Source organism: Drosophila serrata, unplaced genomic scaffold (assembly GCF_035046125.1).
Source record: "Drosophila serrata isolate PLE 108 unplaced genomic scaffold, ASM3504612v1 contig_360, whole genome shotgun sequence".
Lineage (NCBI taxonomy): Eukaryota > Metazoa > Arthropoda > Insecta > Diptera > Drosophilidae > Drosophila > Drosophila serrata.
Genome location: NW_028257258.1, coordinates 389,890 through 405,339, shown reverse-complemented (window position 1 = coordinate 405,339; position 15,450 = coordinate 389,890). Strand labels below are relative to the sequence as shown.

Sequence of the window (15,450 nt, the reverse complement as noted above, 5' to 3'; positions counted from 1 at the left end):
TACGCAATGTAAACCGCCAGCTTAGACTTTTATCCTGGCTTTGCCCTTTTCCAAGTTGTACGAGTAAAAAACCAGCACCAATGTTGTTTTGCGTTGTTACAAATGCCTGTATCACAGGACCACAGGGCGGAGGAGGAGCGGCGCGAATCGTATGGCATTTGTACTGGGTCAAGGTCAGGGCGCGAGCGATTTGCATTATATTTCGATTGGAAAGTTCTGTTGTTGTCCTCGTATTGTCTGTGTATTCCAAGCTCACCTGCAATTCAATTCAATTCAATTCGATTTGTATTGTTTATCAATGGCTGCTGTCTGGTTGTCCTTGCCGGTAAATCGCTACATAAATATCAACCAAAACACACACACACACAAAGAATTCCCCCGTTGAGTTGATTTATGTTAAGAAATTGTTTTTCTTTCGCCCAGCTTGAGATTTACGAGAGAATATATGATATAAAATCATATAAAGTATATGTGCGTATGAATGGCCCATTGGGTCCGCTTGGCGCGTGAACTTTGGTCTTTTATTTCGCTTTCATGTTGCCCCCCAAATCATATCCCTTGGCTTAATTAGAGGGCGTTTTTCTTTTAGACCCCAAACACGAAATTGTCTAATTAATTTGCCTAACACATTCAAAATCGCTGGCGATATACATCTTCATTAACTTTTGAAAACTTTTCACTCTTTTTTTTCCAGGTAATTATACCAACGAGATGTGAACAAAAAACGGAAAGTGGAAAGGTGTATCAAGACGAAAGGAGGGAAATTAAATTAATTTATTAGTGTTTTTGCAAAGCAGACCAAAGCGGGTAACTGAGAAAAGTAACCTTAAGACCTTAAATGCTGTGTGGGATGTGATCTAGATTTTGTTTATTTTACCTTTAACTTATTAGTTTACTTTTTGATATATATATTTCCTTTTATATAGTTTATTATTTATTATTTTCTATACTTATTATTTTTATTTATTTTTTATAGTCTTCCCAAATCCACATCCATGGTTGATTCATTTGTCACAGAAGCCACGTAAGTTCCCATTTATATTTTTGTACTTTTTCCACTACTTTTACGTTTATACTTTTGTAATTATACCTAATTAGTGGCCATTATCCAGCTCCTTGGGCGCAGCAGCCAGCAATCAAAACTATTTTTCCGAAAACAGTGAGAGCAAAAGTTTAGCTTTCCAGAGTCGTAAAATCATTAACACAAAAACTTTTCCTGCCAGCTCAGCCACCAGAGTGGTTGGTTTACAAAAAACTATAGTGGGGGTATAGCAAAAAAAATAAAACTAGCGAAAGCCTCGACATAATCGTCGGGGTAAGAGTCTAACTGGGCCACTTTAATTGCACCAAAAAGTGGTAAACCACCAAGTGGCGAGTCCTCACATGCGAGTGACACTCGCAAATCCCCCTGGAGGGGCACTACCTACCAAATCGCCGTGGGAAACTAGAGCCGCCAGTGTAATGGCTCGCCCACGTGTTGAGCATTAAGCGGATCATTGTGCTGCCTTTGGCCTTCCTTTTGATATTCATTTCAAGTTAATTCATCTCAATCAGCTTAAATATCAAGCTAAATAATTCATTTGCATTTTAAGGGGCGTGCCCTCGGTGCGTATAATTAATGCGCATAAAATTCCCAGCACTTTGCACCTTTTTTGCACCAGTTTATTTCCGCCGAGCGCCCTTTGAGGCCGCCTCCGGGACACTGTTCGGCTCCTGATTGAGCGCCAATGCCGTGGGAGGTGGAAGTTGGGAGTTGGGAGCCAGGTGATGGGAAATGTGAGCTATATCCCCATGGCAACAATTGTCCCGAAACCTTTCACCTCGGGATGTTTATTATTTCGTAAGGGGACCGACCAGTTTTGTGTCACATTCGAGGGATGGTCAGCCAAGGGCTATAAATAAATGTGTGTATAAGCCGAAATTGTTGCATGAAGCCGGTAATCAGGAACGGGCGCCAAAAGGGATGTCCTTTGCCAGAGGAAGGACAATTGTTTGACAGCCTTCTATTTATATAACATTTTCAATCAGATCGGTTTTATTATTGAGCGAAGGCCAAGCATAGTTCTTTAAAAGGATGAAAGAAAAGGAAATGAAAGGATAAAGAGATAGCTTTGAAATGTAAAAAGGGTTTTTTTAGGAAAAGTGTAAAGGATACAGAGATAATATGATTATCAAATTTCATATTTATTTGAGAGCTTTACTGTGATGTACGTCACTGCACTTCTAGCTGTGGCTTTTTGTGGTCCATTGTTGCTTGGCATTGGTAGTCATGTGTCCTAGGATGGAATTCCAAATGTCCAGTCATTGTATTTGTATTTTTTCCACCTGTCAATACAAGTGGTATACAGAGTAAGATTTCCCTCAAAAATCTGCCTTTTGGCTTATCACAAATTGAACAAAAAGGGAATTCCTGTATAGCTTTCAAATATTTCCAACCACAACCCACTTCCTCTGTCTTCTGCCTTTGTTTGAAGCATCCAAATGGAAGCCAGAGTGAGAGAGACCACAATTGGCATACACCGCAGGTGTGCGTGTCTCCGGCAAATGTGAAATATCTTTACAACAGAGAAACCAAATGTGAAATGGGCTTCCACCTGTCACTTGCATGCCGAGCTGTATTGTTATTTCCGTTTCCTATTTTTAGACTATGCCTTCGTCAGCCTTTAGCCTAATTAACCTTGTTCATCTTCATTATGTTCGTCTAAAGTGTATCGTATCCGTTTAGTTCCTGTTCACATCTAAAAGGTTTAAAGTGTTGAAACTCACACCTACTTTGTGTTACCTACTCGTAATATTTTTATGGCCAGCTCCCTTTGATGATTACGCTCCTTTGTCGCATTTCGGAGCTTATCGCGTAGTCCTTTTAAATGGATATGGCTTAGGTGCTCGTTTCCTTTAATGTCACAGCCACAATCGTTGCCGTTAGGCAATCATATTAAGTGGCATAATGGCTTAGACGAGGCGCTTAATTATACAAGTATGATTATGTCCAACGAATGGCACCAACTATTCGAGTTTATGGAGGCGTGCAAATACCAACTGCGAGTCCTGTAATTATCCTGCTTGAAACATGAAAGGCGGCCAAAGGGGCAAAGCCAAAGTTAAATAATTCCTGAACCGAGTCAGACTTTATAATCAGTTCAAAGTTGTTTTATTTTCGTAGCTTGCCAATCTGGTGGTGGTGTCCAAAGGCTCACCTTTTTCGTTGATCGGACTAATTCCTGGTGCCCAGATTCAATCTCTGCTGGCCAGTTTGTTCATCAATTCTCGTCTTGAATAATTTAGGCTCGGCTTTTTGCCTGCTTCTCTCCTCCATCTGCGTCCGTTTGACCATTAATATTTGATGATGTACTTCCCGGAAAATATTTATGTTTGTGCAACTCGCTTTAATTGAAAATAAAATCAAATGGAAAAAACGCATAAAGTAAATAAACATGGGCAACATTTTCAAAATGAAAATCTGTTGAGGAAGAAAAGTCAAATGTCATATAAATATGACGAGCATTTCGATGGATGGATGATTCACATTTATGCAGGCGTTTAATATGTTGAGTTCATCTTTTATTAATAGCTACACATGGTCATGCTTATGTGTGGTCCTCCTCTGCTATCCAGGCTCCTTCCTTCCACGTTTGGTTCCCCTACCGCCGCCGCCTGTGGCTTTTCCGCAGTCTCGCTTTTCCGGGCAGGGCTTATCCGCCTTCTGTTTACGTTTACCTGCCTGCTGGTAATTTGTCAAATGTGGATTTTTCTTGGCGTTACTTTGCTGGCTGTTGCGCCTCTGACAGAGTGCGGCATTTGCTAAATACCGAGGGCAGCTCTAACAGTATTCCAAAAGGAACTCAGTTTAAAGAACTTCTATATACAGATTATTACAAGATATTTTACTTAAGACGAAAACATATAATATGGTCAGCAAAATGTAAACGTAAATCTTTAATACAATATTAAAGACTGTTTTATATTTCTCCAAAGTGTAAGGTACTCTCGTATCTGCCCACCAAATAAGCCTGTCTTGTTGTGCGTAGGTGTTGGGGGTTACTGATGAAAATGATGATGGCGGAGATTCTTTGGCAGCCACTGAGGAGAATGGGATGGAAAAAGGGAAGCTCAGCAGGTGCCTTTTGCTGGGGTATAATTTATTTTTGCTTTATACACGCATTTAGCTTTATTTCGCTGCTGCCTTCATTGCTGGGGAAAATGTAATAAATTTCCTATAAGCATTATCTTTAAATACAGGGCCATTGTGTGACGAGGGAGTGGAGTTGGGGGGAAAACACCCGGAAAACGGAAGAGGGGCTCAGCATGACAACGAATGGTGTTGCCAGGGCCCTTAGTTATTGGCTGTTAGTTGCGTGTCTCGTTCCGATTTAGACCCTTTGAAACTGGAGAAATCTCTCGCTCTCTCCCGTTCTGGAAAATCTCAATCCAATTACAAACGAGGGAACGGGAGTTGCGACACCAGTGCTACATGGTACTCCAATTATCTGCTGGTGCAACGATTAAAATGGCCGTAGCAATGCCAGAAGGAAGCCGTAAAAAACACTGCGCGGGTGGCACAAAAGGAGCAACTGCAACAGTTGACGCCATTCTAAGCTGACAGTGCAATTTTCGCATCAGCGAACTGGGATCCGACGGGGTGGTGATGTGGTTCCTCCTCCTCCTCCTCTAGAGACTGGGGGGTTTCTGATGCCAGGCCATGTCAAATGCAGCCAAACACCCGAAATCCCTTGTCGCCCTTTTGCCACATTTACACTTCTCCATTTGGCAGTGGCAATTGCGCATTCCCCCGCATCTCCGTTGGATGCTTATCCTCCTATCCCTGGCGCCGGAATGAAGCCCACTTCTTGCAGCTCGTTTTCCCGGGCAGACTGCAATTTACATAAGTGCCATGTGCGTGGATCGTTGTTTTGTCATTCACTTTTTCGAATGACTATGACAATTTTGCAATAAAAATGCTGTAGCAAGAAATATTCTGGAAAATTCTGCATGAAAAATGTATAACAATTTGTGAAAAGTTATATTTACCATTTCCATTTGAGATGAAAGAGTAACCATTGAACAATTAAATAATCTGATTTGTTTGCTTCTCAACTGCTTAGTAAATCCCATTTAATCTTTTTGTTTTCAAGCGGAATGGGAAATCATTTCCATCGATTCCTGGTGCCACCGGAAAGGCAATTAATTATTTTCCACTGGCCTTGTTTATGATGAAGATGTCTGGAGAATTGAGGTCACCCTGCTGCTGCTTCATGGGGGAAAAATCTTTACCTTACACTTTTCTCTCTGCATTTCTGTACTGCTGCGGCATGTCGAATTTGTCGTTCTATGCGTTTGCCGCAGCAGCATTGGCCCCAAACTTTTATAATTAAAACTTTTCGCTGGAAAAAATCCAGCGGGAAGACAAAAAAAAAGTATTGCCAGTGCCACAGAAAGTCGATATGAATTTTTGAGCCAAAAATATGCGTGTCAAATAATGGCAGCCAAATGAAAAATGTGTGATCTTTATAAAGGAATTCCCGGAGTCAGAGAGAGAGTGAACTTTAATCATATCCCTCATTCCTCGAGAGAGTGATGGCCAACCACTTATCGGCTGGCTCCTGGCTAAGTTACGCAATGCCCAAATGGGAATCCTTGGAGCCATAAATAAGAACGGAAAACTGTTGCCGCTGCGTAAAAGCCAACCACTCCTCCGCCATCCTGTCCTCTTGTCCTCCAATGACGAGGACATAAATCACGAAGGGCTGGGGCCCAGCTTCCCTTGCTAATGATAAGCTCCACGGACATGGCGATAGTCGTCGTCCCACTGATACGTAATAACTTTTCCTTTATGCCCCATCGAGTTTTCGCCCTAATTGGGCCGGCTGGCCAACATGACGTATGCTGCTATATGTTCATATTATGTTTCCCCCCGCCGACATATGCTTCTTTAATCTGCTCACCCAGTTGGGTAAATTTAATTTGCCACCACAATTAAGTGCAGTCCGGGGGTAATTAAAAAAAAAACCCCACAAATTTAATGGGTTTCGTTGCGGTTTTATTCGATTTACGGCTGCGATTTTATTCCGCACGCGGGGCACGTGACGTATACGCAATACTGGCCTTGCCCTGTCATAATGAAGCATAATGCATATGGATCCATAGATATATGTATGTATGTGCATATATAAGTGGAGCAGCAGCATTACCCGAGTCGCATAGCGATTGAAATCCTTTGCCTTGTCATTGTGAGTTTTATTCCGCTCGCCCTTCTACTGTGTGCGTGCCCTGTATGCACCATAATCAACATCATCATCGTCATCGTCATCTATGTGCCAGGCTGAGTGGGGGGCGTGTCCTTCTTTTCATTCCACGTCAGTCGTCCCTTTTGCCTCTGGTGCCGCCGCCGCAGGCCGAGCATTCAATATTGCAATATGTGCATGGAATATCTGAGCGAGCGAAAAGCACACCAAACAAAAAGAAAGGAGCAGACCGTAAGAGGATGAGTCTCCAATCGATTGTTGTAAAGGCGAAGGGCTCTGTTTGGAAGCTGACTAAGGTCCTAAAACGGGCATGCTTTGTCAGCAGCAGAGCAGTCTAAGGACTCAATCTTTTTATCAGTTTTTTAAAGCTTTCAAGCTTAATTTAACCATATTATTCACTGAATACATTCTTTGTTTTAATTAACGCAATTAACACAATTTAAACGATTTATTTAAAACAACTTGATATTTGAATTTTGTACTGTTAACTGAAACAATAACTCTGCATTAAAACAAACAAATTTGATGTGTTTGGTGTGAGCAGCCAGCCTTGGTATCGAGCACAACAACGACGATCATCTTTTGTCTTCTAAATGAAGAATACGATCCTAATGCCATTGTTTATCTTGCGCTGCAAAAGGATATTAAACTTGGAATATGATATGGTTAGGCATCTGTAGTTGGGACTCACCACGTAGTACTCGAAGGGATCCCGGCACATTGGACAGGTGTTAGAGGGGCACATACGATAGACATTGCAGAGGCAACGCTTGCAAAATTGGTGCTTGCAGGGTGTGCACACTCTGCTTCTCATGCGTCCGCGGCAAACAGGACAAGGATCTCGGGCCATATCACCGATATTTTTAGTTTGCAATCAGTAAGATCATAAGATTTTGTTTTCTCTTCGATCCGACAAGGTGTTAACAGTTTCGACTAATGACAATAAATGAGATTTGACAGGAATATACAAGGTGCTAGTCTGTGTTGGGATTGTCAAAGTGTAAATGATAAAACAACATACATAAACTCTCAACGTAACTTACCTTGTACACTTCTACAATGTTGTAAGGCAACGCCATCTCCAATGGCATCTTTTATAGAAAATAATTCACTAAATCGACCATGACTATTAACGTAGCGGAAGTCAGATTGCACAAACAGGGTGCCTTCTTGAAAAGCTCTACCCATCCACCTCCTAGGAATGTCTCATCAATAATCCATAAGGGATATATATAGTAATAAATACATAATTATAGCAAACCATGACACCCTGTATATGCCAGATTACATAAGCACAAGCGGCTGACAAGTGGAGGCGCCGCCTGCTTATTGTTTCACATGGTACATTATAGATTTTTAACAGGCCCTTATCCAGCGCCAGTGCCAGCGCCAGGGCGGCACATGCAAGCATTGAATATTGTCAAATTAGGGCAAAGATTGATTGTCATTTTGTCAGTCAGTCACTCAATCGCCAAGGACCAAGCCCCACTAATGCTTCCATACCATTCTCTTTCTCTCTCATTTCATGCTTCCTTCCTGCCATCCTGCAGCGGTTGGCTGGGCAGCGCCAAGGGATGGTTGGGTAACGCCTCGATACCGTCGATGCCAGCCATGCCGTCGATGCCATCGATGCCAGCCATGCCAGCGATGCCGTCGATACCATCGATTCCGGGACTACGCAAAACGGGAGGAGCCGATGGAGCCGAGGGCGCCGAGGGAGCTGCCGCCGGAGAGGGCGGTCAGGGCGCTGCCAGTGGAGCCGTGAGTGGTGGCGAGGATGACGACAAGTCGAGGTATATTAGGTATGGGTGCCAGCTTAACAATGACGGAATTAAATACGAAGCAGCCGCAGAAACAAAACCGAAATAATTTATGAAATGAAGATGAGAAGCGCGTTTGTATTTTAGTTTCTCTTAGTTTCGTCCTCGGTTAACCTCCGTTTAAGCTTAGCCTTTTGTTCAACTTTATTTCGGGTGCCTTTTTGTTTGAACTCGAAGTTGCCGGGAAACTTTTTCCTCCAAGCGAAATAAGTCTTCTCCGGTTTTATTTTTCATTAGTTTGCCAAAAGAACCAACCGTTAAAAGCCGCCTTTTTTCACACAAATTAAAAATACTAACCAATATATAATACCACACACGAGTTTCTCGAAACTATATATGAACTATTTACTATTTACAATTTGCCTATATACTCGACACCTCAAAGAGACTCTTTCTTACATTTAGTTGAGATATTGTTGCGCATTTTCACTCTTAACCAATATATATTTATATTTGCCTATTTATTTAACACTGTTACTCTTGTGCTGATTCAAAGTTCCACCTTTTCACATATATATAATTAATAACTTTTTGTACAAAGCAAAATGCGATACTCTGTCTCTCTATAAACCCCCTTTAATCTTGACTCAAATCTATATCTTTACCATCTATAATACAATACTAACCACATATGTAAGTCGTTTCAACGTTTTTGTATATAAAACTGAATAATTGCGACCTGAAATTGGCTAAAGACAACCTATCAAAATTTTGTCCCTTTGCAAGGAAGTTGGAAACGTTTTAGTTAAGTTAATTAACTTAAATTAGTTTTTAAAGCTCTTAGCAAGTTGAGAAGTTCATTTGTTCTTGATACTTTAATATCTGGTAAGTTTCGCCTAGTTCCAACCTTGAAAACGGACACAATTTTGTTGAAAATTCGTACTCGAATCAATAACTGAAATTTCCATCAACTCACTTCATTCAGTTCATTATAATCGAAATACAATTTCCATATGATTTAGGTCTCCTTTTAAACACGAAACACACATAAACCATACAACATTTAGCAGTCCCATCTTTATCTTGCTTATTTTGAGTCATTTCATTTCAATTAATTTATCGAACGCTTCGATGATCCAAATGAAAAACAAACCAAAAAAAAGAGTGTTTTAACCTTCACTGATGAGATTGCCCAAAGTATCAGATTCCATCATTATTGAGCGGCCCATCAAACCAGGTCAAGGAACCCATATAAACCTATCTGGAACAAAATGTCCTGTGGCTACGTACAGAGTAGATAAGAAATACACCCAAGCTCAAACCTAATTGTTGTTGGTAGATGTTTATCATTGTCATTATTCCGAGATCATTATCAGTCCCATAATAATCACTGTGCTTTGATTTCCTGGTCCTGGTCCATGCATCACCATCTCGCTGTATTCTCTTTTTTTTTTGCTGTGTAGCTCTCTCCTTCCGTGTATCATTTCGTTTTATCCTTTTTTTCCCCTCCTGGTCTTGTGTTCGTGTAGCTGCCAAGAGCATCCTTCCGACCACCACTTCTCTCTGTCTATGTTGTATCTATCTGTCTTTTCCGGGGACCGACTTAAAAGTCCTGAAAATGGCAAATGAATGGAAGTATTATGAGTTCATGATGATGCTAATTAGTGTCCTTGCATGGCGTCTTAGTGTGCTCTCTTAACGGTTTACTTTCCCTTTTTTGTTGTCTCTCCACGTAGTCCCTGTTTTTGGCATCAAACATCCGGACATTCATATAAGTTTCTATCATTTCATTTTGCATTCACGAATCAAACTTAAAGAAAATTACACTATAAATGAATATATCTGTATACAAAAACATATGAATACGTGTAAATTAAACATAGGTGTATATATTTATTCAAATTTAAAAAGGAATTTTTACAATATTCTAAAGTAAAAAGGATTTATTGATGCTGTGCTTGGAAAGAACCTGCATATCCTTTGGAAAAAACTTAAGCATTTTTTTAAATTAAATTTCCTTAGCTGGAAAAGAGAGACAGAACCATCCTACCAGTCTATTATAAGTTTTCTTTGTTTATTGGATGATGGATATATTGTTGGTTTAGCATGAGCTGTACCCTTTTTTGATTTTTAATTCAGCGTAGTTATTAGCCTAAGTGCATATTTTATATGGATGTATGTAAAAACGACTAGTGTCATAACGACCTTAGCTTCTATCTCTCTAAAAAATGTACAAAATTTTGGCACAATGAGCTTGTAAGTCAGTTTAAACGATAATACGTAGGCATTATGACACTATGCGTTATAGCATGTACCTAATCTTATACTATTTTAAGCCTGCTGCCTGCTGCATGATAAAAACCTAGAGCTATGACACTATAACTATATAATTTTGTCTTAAAACTGAGATTGTATTAACAAATAATTCTTGTTTCTCTCCTTTCTTCACTTGTGCAGCGCCACAGAGGGTGCCGACTCGCATCCTGCATCCGGCGGTGGCACGCCCACCGGCGACGAGGGTCAAATCGGACAGGGTAAGGGCGATGAAGTCAAAAGTACGTGTCACACTTTGATTGGTAACAAAAACAACAACAAAATATTAATCATTAAAAACAATTACAAAAAAGAGACAACAAAAATGCCAAATTCAATTCAAAAAACAATTGAGATAGAAAGCGGTGACAGGTTACTAACCCCAAGTTACTTGTAGTTTACTCTTAAACCCAGTTGAAATGTCCAGAATTTCCCCTGCCATTATGGCATCCTCCCATTCAGAGCTCCCTAGTGAATGAATCGTTTGCTTTGTAGTCTAGTTTAGTTTTGGTTTTGCAATCGCAATTATGCGATTGTCTTTGATGATGGCAATATAGTTGTAACCCTTAGCTAATCTTTCACATTCTTAAATCCTTCCCCATAGTTACCACGAAAGTAACACAGCAGGCCAAACACTTTGGATCCTTCTTGTCATCGGCCATCAGCAAGGCTGGCAGCAAAATCAAGGAAACAGTCAAGGATAATGTGAGTAGACTTCCGCATGTTGGGGGAACCTGTATTTAATTGCAAAAACTATGTATTTCAGACCATTCTCGACTCATTCAACAAGGAGCAGGAAGCCTTTATCAAGGGACAGGGCGGTGTTGGCAATGGGGCAGCCCCCTGGATTGGACATGCCAACGAGGCCAAGATCAAGGAGGAGATCCTGGGCCTGTCACAGGATCGCCGCAACTTTGTACGCGCCCCGCCAGCCGGCGTGGACTTTGAGTTTAGCTATGACACCGCCTACCCCACGGCCATAGCCATTATGGCCGAGGACAAGGCGCTCGAGACGATGCGATTCGAGCTGGTGCCCAAGATGTGAGTTTGAGTTGCTTCCCATAATGGGAATAGAATGTAATTTCTCTGTTTCTACAGCATCACTGAGGAGAACTTCTGGCGGAATTACTTCTACCGCGTCTCACTGATCATCCAGGCCGCCGAGCTGGGCACTCTGGGCGCCGATGGCGTGGGTCAGGCCTCCAGCGGTGAAGATGGTAAGTGATTGTAGCTCCTAGCTGCTCCCCGGGAAAACAACAACAAATAAATGCAGGGAAACAGACTGTCCAAGCTCACGAAAACACTCACACTCGTTACTCGCGCGCTCTATCTCGATCTCGATCTATCTATCTATATCCGTATCTCTGTATCTATCTGCCCCACCAACCTCTGTCTATCTTTCTGTACGTCTAAGTCTTTCGTTTTTGGTTCACTTTAGCCACACGCGCCTGTTTAACATATGATTTCCTCTTAGTCCTTTTTCACACACGCTAGCTGTATCGATATCGAATCTTTTCCGTTCTCTCGCTCCTCTCTATCTATCTCTCTAACTCTAATACATACTACTACTATATCCCTCAAGTCTCAAACTAACTAACTTGGCTAGCGTCTGTACTACACCGCCTAAGAGTTTGCTCCAGTTTTGAGTTGTTTGAAAACCCTTTGATTTGTACTCGTCCCACGTCCCTCCTCCACCTGCACTGGACCCGAGTGTCCTTGGCTTTCGGTTATTCCTCCTCACTCTTACCCCAAAAAAAGAAATTAATAATCATATCAATCGCGCCGCCTCGAAGCTCAATTTGAAATCGCTCCACGAACGTCGCCAGCCGCCCAGCGCCTCACCTCAAATCGAATTACTATTATTATTATTATTATTATTATTCTATCTTTCTTTAGTTTTTTATATTTATTTTCTTGTGTTGTTCTATTTTTGTATTATTTTTATGAATTACAAAATCAAACTTGACTGTGGTTAATCAGCCAAAGAAGTGACCACCAATGACAAGATCAAATCCAAGACTGCCGAAACAGCCAAGAGCGATACTGGCCTAAAGAAACCCATTGCCGAGCAGCCAAAGGCCGTTGTAGAGTCCCAAAAGGACCAGGAACAGTCTGAGCCCAAGGCTCGTGCTGCCGGCACTGAGTTGGATCATAAAATCTCCGAATCGGAATTCGTTTCGGATGACTTTCAGACCACCAGCGAATCGGACTTGGCTGAGATCCAAGCCGGCATGCGTAAGCTGGGCATTGACAGCATGACCCAACAGGCTTTAGCCACGACTGATGGTAAGACTTATCATTTATTTATTTATTTATTTATTATTATTTCCCTTGTGTTGTGTTTTTATTTGATTCCAAGACTAACATTTATTGTACATACATTTGCCGTCCCATGAAATTGATCAACTAAATTTCATTGGTGTTCTGGAACCACACACGAAACATTCATTCATACATACACTTATCACAAAAACACACCCACACATGACATGTTAAAACACTGGAAAGCCTAAAGTGTAGTATAGTATGATATTGCTTAGCCAGAGATCTACATCTGCATCCTAGAGAGTCATTGATGGGCAACCAGTATTTGGACACCTTCATCTTAGCATCTTTCTGAACACGATAATGATGTCTCTTGTCTGAGTCGCGTGTATTTTGTTTTCCGATTCTCATTCTATATTTGCAAGCAAAGCCAACACATCAAAATGTATATGATATGATTTTTTTTTGTTTAAACAATACAAAAACAAACAAACAGAACAAATAATATAAAAAACATGAAAACAAAACAAAAAAATGTGTGTACAAATCAAGTGTAAAAACCGAACAATTCTCTTTTTTCTCCTCTGCTCTGTTTCTTTCTTTTGTGTAAATTACATTTTGTATGAAAATCGTTTTTACTTATACTATATATCTATTATGTGACGACCAACTCAAGCTCTGGCATTTAATTACTAAAGCGAATCTATCAATATCGAAGCGAATATAAAACGAATAAACCGAATCACTTAAATAAATAAATATAGAAGTAAATCAACTAATGGATAACAGAAGTATTATATAAATTATTTAAACACGTATAAATATATTAAAGATATATCCTGGATTAAATCGAACTCGGGTCAAAAGTTTCGTTTGCCATTTAGCAAATTAAAGAATAAATAAAATGCAATTTGATTTCAAGTATCGAACGGTCTCAGAATGCGCTAAAAGCCACACAAATCAAATTTCGAACAAGTTGAGTATGACCAAACTGATCAAGAAATTCCTATATACTACATATATATCCTATTGATACAACTTTCGCTCTATCTCTCTTTGCAATTTCGTGCTCTCTCCTACTTTTTATTCAATTCCAGTTCATTTATGAAAAATTAGCTAGATGTATTTTTGTTCTTTTCCCCCCTCTCTTTTTCTTTCGATTCCCATTTCCCTTTTGCATTTTATTTTTACACATTTCTTCACAACAAAAATAAAAAAAAGAAAAGAAAAGAAGCCTTAAGTGGTCGCGACACAAAAATGAAACCTCCTCCCCTAGAAATACACAAAATTTTTCAAAAATATAATATTTGATGATGAATTTGTATGGGAAAACATTTTTAACCAAAAAACATTTATTTTTCTTCATGTATTTCTTGATTTATTTACGAATCGAATCATCTTCCAGAAGATTGAATGGATTAAACACAAAAAAAAACCAAAAGCTAAATCTAAATTTCAAACGCATAAACCAAGAAAAAATACAACTAACAAAATAAACAAAGAACAAAATTATACAAAAAAAAAATGAAAAAGAAATACTACAAAATTGCCCACAAGAAAGAAAAGAAATTGTTAAGCGAAACAAAAGAAAAAGTACTACAACAAACAAAATTATATAAATACTTATAAAGATATTCACTTGACAACAAAATGATAATTTGAGTTGAACCCAGAAAACGCATTATTTATACATATAAACCGATGAAAGAAAGAACCCCTCAAAAAAGTTACTAAAACCGAAACAAAATTTTGTGTGGTAAGTTAGAAATTGTTGGTTGCATAAAAATAAAAACAAAACAAAAAGAAAATATACAAAATGGCAACAAGTTTTAGTTGTGATTCTTATCGTTTCCATGTTGATTTTCAATTGCATAAAGTTTCTGTTCGGCAATATATATTATTGTATGTAAATATTATCCAACAATTCAAAGTAGTTGCAATCTCAATCATTTCCCTCTATGCTCCTGTCTGTGTCTATGATAACTACTCGTTGTTGTGTATGTTTAGTATGTGTGTGTCCTCAAATTGTTTAGTTTATTAGTTTTTTTTTTTAGATGAACCAAGCTTCAGTCTTTAGTTTGGCATATTAAAAGTACATATATAGTCTTTAGTATTTCATTGATGTGCGTGGTCTGCCGGAGGGGAAGAAGAAAGAAAGAAACCTTTAATGGACATTTGGCGCTTCTTTCGGAAAATTAAATGCTTTTTTATACTGCACAAATATATAATATATATCTATATGGAAATATAACATTTTATGGTCCAACTCACCACACAAAATCTATATGAAAAAGCGTTCCAAAACGATAGATAGAAATTCAACTTGGCAAAAGGAAACGAAGAAATACCTGAATAAGCCTTTGACCTCTTTACTCAGTTTCTTTCCCCTGCCTCTCTCTCTCTCTCTCTCTCTCAATTTCTACATGGCATTTTAAGTTAATTAATGTTTAAATCATATTCTTTGCCAGCTTAATAGAATATTTCATATTTGGCAAGCTTCGTCGGTTAACAAGTGTGTAAATATGTATTATTACCCTGAGTTTGCTTGCTTTTTATGCGTAAATGCTGTAAATACACACTAAATATATATATATATTATCTTTGGTTGTGATCATTTTATTAATTGATGGAGTGTGATAAAACCGTAATAAATAAACCAAACCAAACACAAATTGGTGTTTCGGGACTACAAGCAAGTCATGGACTGGGACTGGGACTGGGCCACTTTTGGGTGCACGCTATCCGTTAATTAGTGCTAGAGCCTGCCCGCCCCTGCCGCCCTGGGACTCTCGACTCTAACCCATAAATTGGTGTCTGACCACTCTCTCCGATGATTGACTAAGTGAAAAAATAAACAAACAAATTTCCAA

General features: G+C 39.5%; 2 protein-coding genes across 41 annotated transcripts in view; one reads left to right on the top strand and one right to left on the bottom strand.

Moving 5' to 3' along the window:
• The window catches only part of Sap47 (Synapse-associated protein 47kD), a 29,535-nt gene that overhangs the window by 10,746 nt on the left and 3,339 nt on the right, over nt 1-15,450 (top strand). For 2 of the 40 annotated variants that reach the window (XR_002320045.2, XR_015273000.1), the window contains exons 3-10: nt 977-1,024; nt 7,793-8,044; nt 10,460-10,557; nt 10,920-11,020; nt 11,082-11,356; nt 11,414-11,532; nt 13,257-13,555; nt 13,986-14,336. Coding sequence is in view for 12 of the 40 variants with exons in the window: in XM_020962911.2 (XP_020818570.2) it covers nt 977-1,024; nt 7,793-8,044; nt 10,460-10,557; nt 10,920-11,020; nt 11,082-11,356; nt 11,414-11,532; nt 12,296-12,601 (1,199 nt within the window). In the remaining 28 variants the exon portion in view is untranslated. Of the gene's footprint in view, nt 1-976; nt 1,025-7,792; nt 8,045-10,459; nt 10,558-10,919; nt 11,021-11,081; nt 11,357-11,413; nt 11,533-12,295; nt 12,602-13,256; nt 13,556-13,985; nt 14,337-15,450 lie in introns of those variants that run through there. The other 38 variants (XR_015273023.1, XR_015273022.1, XR_015273018.1 and 35 more) reach the window with 28 other exon arrangements.
• Nucleotides 6,653-7,228, bottom strand: LOC110191922 (tripartite motif-containing protein 10). Its single transcript, XM_020962923.2, has 2 exons — nt 6,934-7,228; nt 6,653-6,873 (listed from the first exon to the last, which is right to left on the bottom strand). The coding sequence occupies exons 1-2, from the start codon at nt 7,090-7,092 to the stop codon at nt 6,832-6,834; spliced, it is 201 nt and encodes a 66-aa protein (XP_020818582.1). The 5' UTR covers nt 7,093-7,228; the 3' UTR covers nt 6,653-6,831.

What these genes read in the sequence shown, in the direction of transcription:
- LOC110191922 (XM_020962923.2), bottom strand. Translation starts at nt 7,092, where the DNA reads ATGGCCCGAGATCCTTGTCCTGTTTGCCGCGGACGCATGAGAAGCAGA. An exon ending in ATCCCTTCGAGTACTACGTG is followed by an intron (nt 6,874 to 6,933) that starts GTGAGTCCCAAC and finishes ATCCTTTTGCAG; the next exon opens with CGCAAGATAAACAATGGCAT.